General features: G+C 37.0%; 1 protein-coding gene across 1 annotated transcript in view; it reads right to left on the minus strand.

The window, feature by feature from the left end:
- Window positions 1-14,661, minus strand: part of ppfibp2b (PPFIA binding protein 2b) — a 108,545-nt gene that overhangs the window by 15,993 nt on the left and 77,891 nt on the right. Inside the window, 16 exon segments of the mRNA XM_051952775.1 lie at window positions 713-801; window positions 881-992; window positions 2,045-2,195; window positions 2,293-2,412; window positions 2,482-2,617; window positions 3,904-3,936; window positions 5,749-5,781; window positions 6,755-6,905; window positions 8,320-8,367; window positions 8,533-8,593; window positions 8,677-8,742; window positions 8,971-9,038; window positions 9,111-9,190; window positions 9,270-9,345; window positions 10,853-10,914; window positions 12,296-12,407. Coding sequence (XP_051808735.1) covers window positions 713-801; window positions 881-992; window positions 2,045-2,195; window positions 2,293-2,412; window positions 2,482-2,617; window positions 3,904-3,936; window positions 5,749-5,781; window positions 6,755-6,905; window positions 8,320-8,367; window positions 8,533-8,593; window positions 8,677-8,742; window positions 8,971-9,038; window positions 9,111-9,190; window positions 9,270-9,345; window positions 10,853-10,914; window positions 12,296-12,407 — 1,398 coding nt within the window.

Below are 14,661 nucleotides of genomic sequence, written 5' to 3' on the forward strand. Positions count from 1 at the left end.
AAATACTAGCAAAATATTTGTGAAAAGAAGCTAGACAACCACAAAGAGACATAAAAAACTGAAAAAAGACACCAAGTGATTACAAAGAGACACAAGACAACCATAGAGAAGAAACAGAATGACCACCAGAGCACACAAAACAACTGCAAACAGAACCCAAACAAGTCCAAAAGATGCTCCAGAAAAAAACACAAGGCTCCTACAAAGAGACTTAAGAAGGAACTACAGACAGATGCAAAAATAACTTGACACAAAAACTGACCAAAAAAAAATCTGAACTAATGCAAAGATACACAAAATACTACAAATAAACAAAACAACCACAGAGACATGAAATAACCATGTTGAGAAGCAGAAGACAACAAAAACAAGCAAAACAACCGCACAAAGATGTCAACCACAAAAAGACGTCAAACAACCACAAAGGAAAGTGAAATGACCATGAAGACGCACAAAATAATTGCAATTTTAGCAGCTACAAAAAGCTACGAAAGGATGGAAATGGAAATGGGGACAAAAAATGGCCCTAAACAAGGAAAAAAATACATTTTGAGATGTTAAAGGAACTAAACCACTCCAAAAAAGACTGCTCCGAAGAATAATACAACAAAATGACCATTTCAGTCTCAGTTTTTCTGATCTTGTTGCTTCTGATTTGGTCCTGAACCCTCTCTAAAAACCCTAAAACCTCGGCATCACCGGATCAGCTCACCACGGTCAGGTACTGCAGCATGTGTCCGTCCACTCGGCCTTCGTTGAACTGGTCTTTGTACTGAGGGAGGCCGATGTCGTCGAGCCAACCTGAAACACACAACAGCAGCGTTTGGACCTGAAGGACCTTCAGAACAGGATCGGGTTCTGGTTCTGTCTCGGTACGTACGAGTCACCCAGATGTAGTCCAGTTCTGAAGACTTCTCTGGATGTTTGCTGCTGAACGTCTTGATGCTCAGCTGCAGCTTCTTCCTGTGGAGAGGATTCTTCATCGCCAGCTCCTGTAGACACACAAACACAGAAACAGCTCATCCTGGTCCGGTCCGGTCCGGTTCCCCTGAGGAGGGACTGGATCATCTGATTAAATCACCCTGATGGCAGAGACTCGGAGGTTCAGGGAGGTTTGAGGTGAACAAAGCGACAGACTGAAGGCGAAACTAAAGAGGCGACGGATCGGCAGCGACAAGCGAAACTAAAAGCCGAGGAGACGGACGGAAAGAATCATCGATTAGACAAGAAGAACGGAGGGAAGAGCAGCTGGTGGAGGTGAAGCCATCAGGTAGAAACGGTTCAGAAAACCTGATTTATCTGAAACATCCCACAGAAAATCTAAGAAATCTGGCAAACCTCCACCAGAACCTCCTCAGAACATCTGGTTCTTCATCTAAAGTATCAGAGTTCTACCTTCAGACTGGGAATATTCCCAGACTTCCAGGTCCTTGAAGTCCATAGAGGAGGGTCCAGATTTATCACTTTTTAATGGACTTTTTCCATCATTTCTGAGCCTCAGAACTTCATCAGTCCAGCAGATAAACCATGACATTTAGGAGGAGAAACACATCTGAGTTCTGGGGAAAACATTGCAACTAAAATAGCTTAAAAAAAGCTGGAAAATCACCTCAAAAAGATCCTAAACTACCATGTAAGATTCAAATATGCCAGGAAAAATGCCCAGGATAACCACAAAAAAGACCAACCCACAAAACAACCACAAAACAGGTGAAATTGTGACAAAAATTCAAATTTGGCACAAGAAACATGCAAAATAACCACAAAAAGACACAAAATCACTCCAAAAAGAGCCGAAACTAAAGACTAAACTTAAAGACAGGATGCAAGAAAGGAGAACGTCCCCTGGAGAAAGTTCTAGAGTTGTTGGTAGGTCGACTCTAGAACTTCCTCCAGGGGATGCTCTCATCTATGGACTTCAAAGACCTGAAACTCTGGAAATATGAAGGTAAAACTCTGATCATTGATGAAGTTACTGGAGATGAAGAACCAGATGTTCTGAGGAGGTTCTGGTTGGTTTCCCAAACATATATCAGAAGTTTACCTTCTCCAAGTCTTGAGGACTCGCCGACAGCAGCGTCTGTCCGGTGCTGATCCACTGTCGACCCAGAATCCCGTACTGACCCAGCCCGACGTCCTCCAGCCAATCACAGACCTGCTCGGAACTCCACTTGGAGAACGGCGTCTTCAGATCCCTGAAACAGGAGAACAGGAGAACATCAGAACATCGTTGGTCTCCATGTTTGGTGGTTGAGGTAAAGTTCTGTCCGGTGTTTTAGCGTGTTCCGGTACCGTGTTCTCCCGGACCGGGCCAGTCGAGGTCCAGCTGTAGCTCTGAAGCCTCCTCTCTTGAAGTCTCCCATGTCGGCATCGTGGACCTGGACCGGACTGCCGGACTGACTGCGACGGATCCTGAGGAAACAGTCAGAGTTTCAGGAAGGATTCAGTCTGAGATGATTTCTGCAGATCTTCTGGACTTACTTCCCCCAGAGCTTCTTGATGCCTCGGTGGGTTTTCCTGTTCTCTGGAGAAACCGGACTCTGCTGTCCAGAATCCACTCCGGAGGACACTGGAGACTGATCCGACAGAACCGACTCCTCCGGCTTCTCTGACTGTCCTGAGAGTCCCAAAAAAAACACAAGAATGACTGAAGAGAAGTGGACCAGAACACAGGAGAACCATCCGCCTCCAGTTCAAGAACATTTAGAAGTTATTAATGATTTTTAACATTAAACTGCTTCTTAAAGATCCTCCAAAGTTTCCTCAAAGTGCACCAAACAGTCAAGATCTGAAATTACTGCTAATTTGTTTGGAATTACACAAATTACAGAAAACGTTTGTCCAAAGTTTTTCAAAAATTGTCCAAAATGACTTAAATGTGTTCAGAAAGAACTAAAAATCGTTAAAAAAAATGACAGAAAATTTTGCAGCATGACATAAAATTTGACCACAATGATTAAAAAATGATTCAAAATTTGTCTAAAATTGCAGAGAATTTGTTCAGAATTGAACAAAAATTGTCAGAAATTACTAAAATCTCAGAATGACTCAAAAATCGACCAAAGAAAGTTGTAAAGACACACAATGACTACAAAGAGACACAACTACTGCAAAAAGAAGTGAAAAAATGACTACAAAGATGCACAAAATACTGCTTAAAAGTGTAAACACAAGGAGATATTAAAAACTTCAAAAGGACATAAAACAACCACATAAATGGAATTTAAAAAATATTCACAAAACCTGAGAAAAAAATCTCAACTTCCACAAAGAAACACAAAACAATGGTACAAAGATGCAAAATGGCCACAAAACATTTTCAAAAAGAAGCCAAACACCAAAGACACACAGAACAATGAAAAACAGACAGAATGGCTGCAAACATGCACTGAAATATACACAAAGAAAAAAGAAACAGATTGACTACAATGAGACAGAACTCCTGCAAAAAGAAGCTAAGAAATGAAAAATGACTGTAAAGATTCACAGAAATATCAAACAACTGTGAAACAACCACAAAGACACACGGAAAACTGGAACAAGACACAAAACTATAGCAAAAGCAACTTTAAAAAAAACAGCAAAACAACTACAAAGCTGTAAAATTACTACAAAAAGACAGAAACTAACTGCACAGATACACAAAAATACTATAAATGAATATAAACAACCTCAAAGACACGTAAAACTACGGCCAGAAGAAACCAAAATGAGTTTGAGACAAAAAAACAAAACACTGAAAATCTCCTGAATCTGATCCGGTTTTTCCTCTAAACGATGAATAAGAACCAAAGATGAGCCTCGATACTAAATATTAAAGATGTAAGGAACATATTTAATCTCTCAACTGAGTAACACTCGAAGTACTTCCACCAGAAGTACGCAGTAGAAGTTTTTACCCACCGACTCCATACAGGTCGTGTTTTCCAGGAGATCCTGAAGCATTTAATGGAAACAGAAGAAATCCAGCAATTAGTCAGAGCCGCTTGTAGATTAGAGCAGGAAACTGATGTGATGGTTTCCAGGAAGCTAGAATTATTCTGATTCAGTCTTTGTTTGGAGTCAGTCTGTGAGAAATCCATCAGTTCCTCCAGAACCTCCTCAGAACCAGAAGATTCTTCAGTAGATTTAATGAATCCAAATCTAACCACTGAGTCCGTCTTCTTCTGTAGTTGTAGACAAATGTTGACTCTGTTTTGTTACGTTGCTCATCTTGGACACATTTTTATTTGACATTGGATTAATTTTCAGTTCTTGAGGATAATTTCTATGGAATTATGGACACATTTTTGGTAATTTTGGATAATTTCCAAGTCATCTGGGACCACTATTGAGTAATTTCAGCGATGTTTAAACCATCCTGGAATAATTTTGCATCATTCCCCGAGTTTTCTGTCAATCAGGATCTTTTTTTGAGTCATTTTGGATCATTTTCATGTCATTCTGAATAAATTCTCTGTCAATTTAAGTATTTTAAAGCATTTTGCACATTTTTTTGTAATTTGGACAATTTTCATGTCATTCTTAAGAAACTGAAGTCACACTGGACCATGTTCAGCCATTTTTGTGTCATTGGAACAAACTGCATGCTGGTCATCTTGGGCACATTCTGCAAGTTTTCAGTCAATTTGAATCTTTTTTTTTTTTAGTCATTTTGGATCATTTTCAGGTCATTTTGAACAAATTTTCAGCCAATTTCTGGTGTTTTTGAGTCATTTGGGACCAATTTTGCATCATTCTACAAATTTTCAGTCAATCTGGATCTTTTCGTGAGTCATTTTGGATCATTTTTATGTCATTCTGAAGACATTTTCTGTCAATTTACGTCAAGTTGTGTCATACCTCGGAGACTGAAGTCATATTGGAGCACTTTTAAGACATTTTACACCATTTTTGAGACATTTTGGATAATTTTTGTGTCATTTAGAACAAACTGAAGTCATTCTGGTCATTTTGGACAATCCCTGAAGAATCTTGGATACATTTTTGGGTCGTTTTGAATCATTATGTCATTCTGAACAAATTGTCAGTCAATATAAGTCATTTTGAGCCATTTTTGTGTCATTTAGAACACATTTAACTAATTCTGAACAAGTTTTCAGTCAATTTGCATCATTTTTTTAAGCATTCTGAATAATCTTGGAGTCCTTTTTGAAAAATTTTGTGCCATTTTAAACTATTTTTTTGTCATTTTGGATAATTTTGATGTTGTGCTGATTTTGAGGAGGTCGGGGGGGAACTTTTTTGCATATTTGTTTGATTTCATAGCATTTTGATACAACTCTTGCCCTGATGTTCAGCTTTAAAACCAGAATCTCTCTTGTTTTGAGGAGGTGATGCTACAAACTTCACTACATTTTTCGTCTTGAGTGTTTGAAGTGTTCGACCTTTTCATTTTCCTGCTGTTTACGGACGTTGAGCTGCATCCTGTTTACTCTGAACGTCTTCACCAAACCTCCTCTGAATCCTCTGCTGCTCTAATCTCTGTAGGAGCGTATATCTGCCTATTAGCTTCCGGTGCGTTAGCGTCGCTAAACGCTGATGCCGGAGAGCCGAGTATTATCTCCGACAGCTCCCTGAGTCAGAAGGGAGTCCTAATAATCCGGCCTTAAAGCTGCCTGATCCTGAAAACACCCGGACGGAGCTCCCCTCTCAGGCTTTACTGCCACGATCTGCTCTTATTCTCCGTTTGTGCGACTTTAAAATGAGAACATTAGTGTGGTTTTTCAGTGTTTCTGAGTGTGATACCTAAAGCCGGAGCGCTGGCACTCCTGCAGCGAACTGAAGCCAAACGGGGGAAAAGAAAAGCAGAAAAAAAGAAGAAAAAGAGCAAAGAGAAGGAAGCAGGTGGCGCAAAGTTAGTCGACAGTTAATCAACATTCACAAGTTACTGCATTAGTGGGTTTAGTGTGATAACCCTACGAACTGCAAGAAATGTGTTTGTTTATTAATATAGCACTGCATGGAGGTGGCAGTATTATTATGATACTGCCACCGCCGTGCTTGACGGTAGCTTGGGGGTTCTTGCGGTTAAAGACCTCTGCTGGGTCATAAATATACATACAGCAACTTAAATGATCAGTTTGATGATGTAGAAAGCCGTTTTAATCAAATTTTCTAACTTTCATGGCCTCTTAACTTCTCCTGATCGACTACAGCTGCTGACTCTGACCCGGTTTAAATAGAACCATTAGATCCACTCATTAGACTCAAACGCTGCAGTGGGAAAGTCTGAGGAGCTCCACATTATACAATAAAACAAATTCTGGGATCAAAAGTAAACTGTGTGACCAAAAACGGTCTGAAAATCTTATCACTCAGGAGAAGAAACTATACGAAAAGGAGATGAAAGGAAGAAAATCGAACTACACAACGTTCTACATCAACAAAACTCAATTTAAGCTGCTTTAAGTATATTTATGACCCAGAAGATTTAGTCTGATCTATGAAAGAACCAAAATTCATGATTACTTTTAGTGACAAAGCTTCAGAGGAGTCAGCAGCTGTAGTCGACTGTAAAGACTCACAAGAAGTTCAGAGGCCACGAAACTACGACGGTTTGATTAAAACGGCGTTGTCTTCACCCGAACTGATCATTTAAGCTGATGTTTGCATGTTTTTGACCCAAAACACCTTTAATAACTCTATAAAAGAACTAAAATGCTTCATTGTTCTTGTGACAAAGATTAATGTTCCAATGATTCCATGACAAGCCCTCTGAGGTAAATATTGGATTTTATAGCATAAAACTCACTCAGGCTGTAGTCCTGGTCGTGGCTTCGGACCGGAGAAAGCTGGACGGGAGATAAATATTCTCCGTCTCCGTTCATTTCCGCCCTCAGTTCGCTCTTTTTACTCAGTTTCATCGGCAGCGTTTGGTATTTGCTCAGCTCCATGTGAGGACTCTGCAGACAAACAAGAAACAAACAGCGAGTTAACTTCACAGCACCTAAATTCATCCATAATCCACGACGACAGCGTGGAACCAGAACACTGATTCACATGTAAAACTTCCTGTTTCTGTGTTTTTGTTGCCAGCTGATGCTCTCTTAGCGTTAAACCTCAGATGCTTTCATAAGACGACACCGAGGTCAGGGGATGGTTTCTCTTCTTTCTGCTCTGTTGCGTAATAATTTGTCCTTTGGGAGGTTTGAAGAGTCGGACAGAGGAAAGGCCAGCGGAGGGAAACGGCTGGGAGGCAGCGGTGACGGCGAACGCTACCGACAGCGACTCCAGGTGGGTCTTGAACCTTTGTGTGATCGTGTGTTTTACGGAGAATGTGTGGACGTGACGCTCAGCATCAGTATCTGCAGTAAAACTGATCTGGGAACAAGAGGTCGAAGGTTTGCAGCAGCGTTACATCACCGAGAGCTGCACAACAAACCGCCATGTTCACTTCAGACGCTTTAATGTGGTTCTTCAGTGGACAAAAACCATCAGCTGCTAACCGGGTTTTTATAGAAATCTCTCTTAATTCATTGTTTTCCATTACTTTCCCCTCAAAAATCACCTGATATTAAATTTTGGATAGATATTTTACCTCGTACATTCCAGTTTCTCACTCTGCCAGAAAGATGTTTCACCGTGCCATATGTATCTGTAAACAACTAGCCGACAATTTGCTCCTTTGCAAATAATTTTCAAATCATTTATTGTGGAATTTCAGAATTTATTGTGGCTTGTTTTTGCCATTTTGTGTCGGTTTTGTCATTTTGTGTCTCGTTTTTGCCATTTTGTGTCTCGTTTTAGAACATTTTTGTCTCGGTTGTGTCTCATTTTTGTCATTTTGTGCCTAATTTTTGTCATTTTTCTCTCATTTTTTTAATTTTGTGTCTTGTTTCACAAAATTTTTGTCTCGTTTGCATCTCATTTCTGCCATTTTGTGTCTCATTTTTGTCATTTTGTGTCTCGTTTTTGTCATTTTTGTCATTTTGTGTCTCATTTTAGAAAATTTTTGTCTGGGTTGTGTCTCATTTTTGTCTTGTTTACGTCTCATTTTTTCCATTTTGTGTCTCGTTTTTGCCATTTTGTCCTCATTTTGTCTCCACATACTGTAGATATTTCTATATCTCCATGTTTTTTCTCCAGACCTGTTTAAATATGAGGAATCCAGGGAGTGTTGCTGGAGCGCTGGGAGCAGAGTGGCGCTGCACAAGACCAACTTTAATCAACAAATCTAACCAGGCTTTTGATTTGATGAAGTTTTTGATTGCATAAGTTTTTTTCCCACAGAAGTTACATAAAAACAATGTGTAAATATGAAGTGTGCAGTTTTTATGCATGGACAGACTCGGTGTGTAGCTTCATGGAGATCAGTACCTCTGAAACTACGTCTGATTCAGTTTCAACTGGCTGGAACTCTACAGCCTAAAGCCGACAGACAGGAGAGACCAACACATAAACCAAGAGTTAGCATGTTAGCATCGGTCAACAGAACATCACTGCTCAGTTAGTCTACTATGAAGCAGAAGTAGTGGCTCGGATTAGATGATTTAGTTGATTAACTGGACGAGAATTAAGGGTTAGTCAGACCTTTCGTAAAGATCCACTCTGCAGCTCTTCAAGGCTGCTGGACATCAGCCGGCGCTGGTGCCTGGGAGAAGAAAACGACCTGAATCATCGAGTCATTAACGAGGAAACACGCTAAATCTCTGAATGAGACGAATCATAACTCACCAGGATCCATTAAAGAAACTCATATCTCCAGCTGAAACCAACGACGTGTCCATAGAGTTCTGGAAACTGCAGGAAACGGAACTCAAAGTTAATCCTAAGATGATTAAAAACAGACCAGAACCTCCTCAGAACATCTGGTTCGTCATCTCCAGTAACTTTATCAACGATCAGAGTTCTACCTTCAGACTGGGAATGTTTACGTCTCAACATAGAACTCTGAACATTAATAAAATCACTGGAGATGAAGTGAAAGCTGATCTTTAAATATAACAAAGTTCCTGTAGACATTCGTACCTGGAGTCCAGATCTCTCTGATAAGGAGACGAGGAGAGCATCAGAGGAGAAGATCCTCTGGATGACATCTATAAAGAGATAAACCATCAGAGATCATGTGTGGATGAACATGAATAAATGAGGATGAGACGAAGCCTCACCTCTGATCTGAGGATGTCTGAATGAGCTTTGTGTGTGATCGCTCTGAGCTTCAAACTACTCAGTTCTTCTTCACTGCTTCCTGGAACAGCAGAAAGAATAAAACATCACAGAGAGCTTTCATTTGCTCTTTAAAATCTGGTTAGAAGATGATTATTTACCCTGAGTTAGCACCATCATCTCCCTCATCTTCCTGTACTGACCCAGCAGGATGGTCAGCTCCTCGATCCGGCGATCCTATTGTCAAAAACACGACAGCTAAAGACGGATTTCTAACAAATGTCTAAAAATCTTCTCACTATGCATCAGTTTTGGACATTTTTCTTTGCTCCCATCTCATTTTTCACTGCAATACGACAAAGATATAAATCAGAAAAAAATCCTCACTCATTTTTCTGTCTCACTTTTGTCATTTTGTCATTTTCTTCTAATTATTTTGTTGTCCTGTGTGTTTCATTTTGTTTCTTTTTTTCTCATTTTGTCTAATTTTTCTCATGTTTTGTCTCGTTTTGCTAATTTTTCTAATTTTTTGGTCTTGTTTTTTCTCATTTTGTCTAATTTTTTCATGTTTTTAATTTTTAAAATTTTTCTCTTTTTTTGGCCTTGCTCTTAGTTTGTTAAATATTTTATAAATTTTATCTAGTTTTTCTTATTTTGTTTCCCATTTTTCCTCATTTTGTCTCATTTTCGTAATATGTCTCGTCTTGTTTGTTTCATTTTGTATTATTTTTCTTATTGTCTCATTTGTCTTGTTTTTGTCTGATTATTTCAATTTTTTGTCTTTTTTTCTCATTTTGTTTTATTTTCTCATTTCCTCTTGTATTTCTCTAATTTTTCTCATTTTCTTTCCAATTTTTCTTCATTTTGCCCAAACAGTTCCTTTTATTTTTCTCATTTTGTATTGTTTTCATTATTTTGCTTTTTGTATTGAATGTTTTACATCTCGTTTCTGATTTTGTCTCATTTTACTTATTTTTGCTTTTCTCATTTTTATCATTTTATCTAAATTTTCTCATTGTTTCCCGTTTTTTCTCATTTTGTCTAATTTTTTGTCTTTTTTCTCATTCCATTTTATTTGTCTCATTTTGCATCTTGTTTTTGTATTGTGTGCTTTGTTTCAGTGGTTTTGTCTTGTTTTTCTCATTTTTCATCTTGTTTTTCACATTTTGTTTCTCAGTTTTTCATTTTGCTTCAGTTTTCGTCTTAGTTTTCTCATTTTGCATCTCCTTTTGGTTATTTTGCTCCTCTTTTAGATATTTTGTGTCTTGTTTCTCTCATTTAATGCAATTTTTCACAATTTGTGCCCTGTTTTTTCATTTTGTGTTCTTGTTTTCTCATTTTATCTATTTTTGTCAGATTTCTCATTTTATTACTTTTTCTCATTTTGTTTCCAGTTTTTCCTCAGTTTGTCTAATTTCTTATTTTTTCCTCTCTTTTTTACTCATGTTTCTCATTTTGTCTATTTTTTTCTCATTTATGTCTCGTTTTACTCATTTGTGACTAATTTAAATGCAGGACTTTGTTTACTTGCATCATCAGCAGGTTTTGGTCCAAATCAGTCTTTTTATTGAGTTTTTTAATAAAATTTGATTCCAGGTGTCAGGTCAGATTTGGTTAATTTTCCGGACAAACTGTAAATCAAACTTCGTTAATTCAAGGACTATTGGAAATTTGACAATTCTTTCTGTATTCAAGTAGAAATTTAAATGATTAAAGTCGTGTGTTTAAAATGAACTAAATTCACCTTTTCATCGTTTGACGCCAGCAGAGTTTCCATCCCGACCTTCAGCCGCTGGTATTCCTGATCTAACGGAGAAAAACAGGAAGTTAAATCTGATCTTTACGCTCGTCAGTCCTGAGGAAACAACACGATGACCGGTAAACACGAATAAACAGGCGGAACAAACAAACAACGACAGCAAACAACAACAACAACACCTGGACACTCTGCAGACACACAAACTGAAGAAAAACACACAAAGCTGCACCAGATTTCATCCAACATCCTTTAAAACACAAACTTTAACCAGTTTCCTGTTCAGTAGAACGACACAAACTCTGGAATGAGCTGGAATTCATTCATTTGTAGAATTTATCAGGTGTGATAATAAAACAATGCTTTTGAAATGCATTATGTTGTTTTTTTTTAAAAACAGGTTTTAATTGTAGTTATTTCATAAATTTTTCCTATTTTGTCAAATTTCAAATAATATCTAGTAAAACTACTCATGAAAAGCATTAATTTACACGCTGACCCACAGCCAAATTTAAATAATCCCTAAATGAAAAAGCTACATTTTAACAAATAGTCATTTGTACTTTTGTTCATACAGGTTTTGACCATTAAATTACAGTATTTTTTAAACAGAAAATATTTTATTTTACAGATATTTGCCATTATTTCAAAGAACAATTACATACGTAAAGGTTTGTAGATAATTATTTTACTTATTTTTCTTATTTTGTTAAATTATATCTCATAAAAATTTACATGACCTCTAAAAAAGAAAAAAAGGGCAAATAGTCAGAAATCTGTATTTTAAAGAATAAAAATTTGTTTTTTTACCAATAAATTCAACTATTTTCAACATAAAATATTTTTATTTTACAAATATTTCTAGTTATTTAAAACAACATTTATGTCTTTGAAGGTTTGTAAATAGGAATGATCTTTTTAAACTGTCATTTTATATATTTTTCTTATTTTTTAAATTACAGATAACTAGTAAAAATCACAAAGTGTTACTGTACATGTGACCTGTAAAAATCAAAACAAACAAACAAACAAACACACACAACAAGAATTATTATTATTATTATTTAAGCGGCACAAATCCCTGCAGGTTTGTACAGAAAACGATCTGAAAGGACGTTGGACGAACGCTGAAGGTTCAGTTTCAAACCAAAACACCAGATCAGGACACAAAGAGGTCGCTGGTGTTTTTTTAGTGTCACGTTTGAGCAAAAACTCAGAACAGAAAACTACATTTTGGTTGTAAACTGAAGCCAGCAGCATCGTTTGTTCTTACATTTGTTAATGAGCTGCTTGATATACAGCTCCTCTACAGCAGAGGGCGGCGGTGAGGCAAACAGGAAACAGAAGAAACATGGGTTATTAGTCGCTACGGTAACCACGGGTCAAAGGTGAGCGGCTAGAGGTGTTGCCGCGCTGTGATTGGCCGGTTACCTCGCTCTGCGTCATCACTGCTGCTGCCCCCTCTGGCCAAAAGCTGCGTCTGCAGACACTCGATCTCTGCATCTTTGGAGGATAAAAGCTGCTGCAGCTCCGAGATTTCAGCCTGAAGATGCAGAAAAAGAGAAATCTGAGAAGAGAGATGGTCTGAAAGGTCAGCGAGGGCCACAGGTTTGAGGAGACGGAGCGGAGAAATTAATTAAAAGAAAAGGTGTTTTTTTAACTGTAATAATAATAATAATAATAACTAATTATTATCTGTTATTGTGCAGATTTGCCCAGTTTGGATAAAATCACTGAAAAAAGGGTGTGAATAAAATCAAATTTTTGAAAGAAATGTTCTTTATATTAAAGAATTAAAAATGTTTTCTTAAAAAGTCCAAAAAAACACAGTTTGATTAAATTACAGACAATATCTAGTAAAATCATAGCAAAGGCATTAATTTAAATGATTTAAAGAAACAGAGAACTGTAATTGTATTTTTTTTTATATTTGGCAGTAAAATTATGCATGTTTAATTAATTCAACTGTTTTTAACTAAATATGAACTATTTTATAATTGAAATTAACTACTTTATTTGATAAATTCATTAACAATAATTTTATTTAACAATTTTATTTAGCTATTTCAATAATAATTTTACAGATATTTGTCATTATTTGAAAGAAAAATCCTGTTATTTAACAAATTTTCTCTATTTTGTTAGCTCACAGATAAAATTGAGTAAAATCACAGTAAAAAAAATGTGTGAAAAATGTGTTTATATCAAAGAATTTAAAACAGAAATAGAAACAAAAGCAACAACAAAAATCCCTGCTTGGTTAAATTGCAGATAAAATCTAGTCAAATTCGTTAATTTAAAAAAAATATGAAAATCCACAAAAGGCCAAAACTGCAGATAATAGTCTTTTCTTTAATGTTTGACAGTAAAATTATATGTATTTAATTAATTTAAATCAGAAAAATCCCTTGTTTTCCAGATATTTGCAAATATTTGAAAGAAAAATTGTTTATTAAGAAGTGAAAATGCAAAACTTAGTGATTATGCTGGGATTAAAAAAATCTGTACTTTTCTAAATGATAATTTGTTCTTTTACAGCATGTGACAGTAAAATTTGACAGGAAGTACAGTTTTACAGTAAAAGTATTTTATTAATGTTCGAAAGTCTTTCTGCTAACAGATCAAACACAAAGAATATCATAAAATAAATGGTTCATGGATGTTTAACAGCTGCAGTTTATTCTCCTCCGTCTGTTTTTTATTTTTCTTTGAGTTTCAGATTAAAAGAGCAGAAATAAAAGGTGACAGATGTGAACAGCTGTGTTCAGATTAACACCTGCTCAGCTGCTTGCCAATAAAACAAACAAAAAAAATGACAACAGATGCTGAAAACGGAAGAGAAGCTGCAGAAAAACAGTTCAGCAGCTGAAACTGATTCATGTTTGTTCTTCATAAAGCTGTTTTTATACCTTCTGATTAGAGTTGGACAGTTTCTAACGCTACAGAGAGAAAGAAATGACGTACAAATGAAAGACAGCAGCTAGAAAGTCTGTTAAACCTCCAAGAAGACACACAACTGACGTTACAACCACACAGACCTACAGCATCCATGCAAACACTCACAAAGAAAAGACAGAAATGGAAAGAGACAGACAGGAAATGATGGATTCTCCTTTTTCTGCTTCTGCACGTCGATGCACAAACTTCTTTCATCTAAATCTGGAAGTTTTACTGAGTTTTCTGACAACAAAAAACTACAACAACCAGGATCAAGGAAAACAAAAGCAGCAAGCCGATGAATGAGGACGTTCGGAAGAAGAAGAAGAGGAAGAAGAGCTGCAGGAAAATCATAGAAACGAACACAAGGAGGCAATGGATGATGAGGAAGAGGAACAGGAAGTAAAAGAAGAGGAGCAAGTAGTGGAAGAAGAGGAACAGGAAGTGGAATAAGAAGAATAGGAAATAGATCAAGAGGAACAGAAAGTACAATAAGACGGACATGAAGAAAAAGAAGAGGAACAGGAAGTAGAAGAAGAGGAGCAAGTAGTGGAAGAAGAGGAACAGAAAGTAGAATAAGATGAACATGAAGAAAAAGAAGAGACACAGGAAGAAGAAGAAAAGGAATAGGAAGTGGAATAAGAGAAACCAGAAACAGATGAAGAGGGACAGAAACTAGAATAAGACAAGCATGAAGTAGAATAAGAGGAACAGGAAGTGGAGAGAAAGTGGAGGAAGAAAAGGAAGAAGAGATGGAAGCTCAACTGCAGAAAAATCAGAGACATGAACACGGGGGTGAGGAAGAGGAACAGGAAGTGGAATAAGAGGAACAAGAAATAGATGAAGGGGAACAGGAAGTG

The sequence above is a fragment of the Acanthochromis polyacanthus genome, chromosome 8 (assembly GCF_021347895.1).
Source record: "Acanthochromis polyacanthus isolate Apoly-LR-REF ecotype Palm Island chromosome 8, KAUST_Apoly_ChrSc, whole genome shotgun sequence".
Taxonomy (NCBI): domain Eukaryota; kingdom Metazoa; phylum Chordata; class Actinopteri; family Pomacentridae; genus Acanthochromis; species Acanthochromis polyacanthus.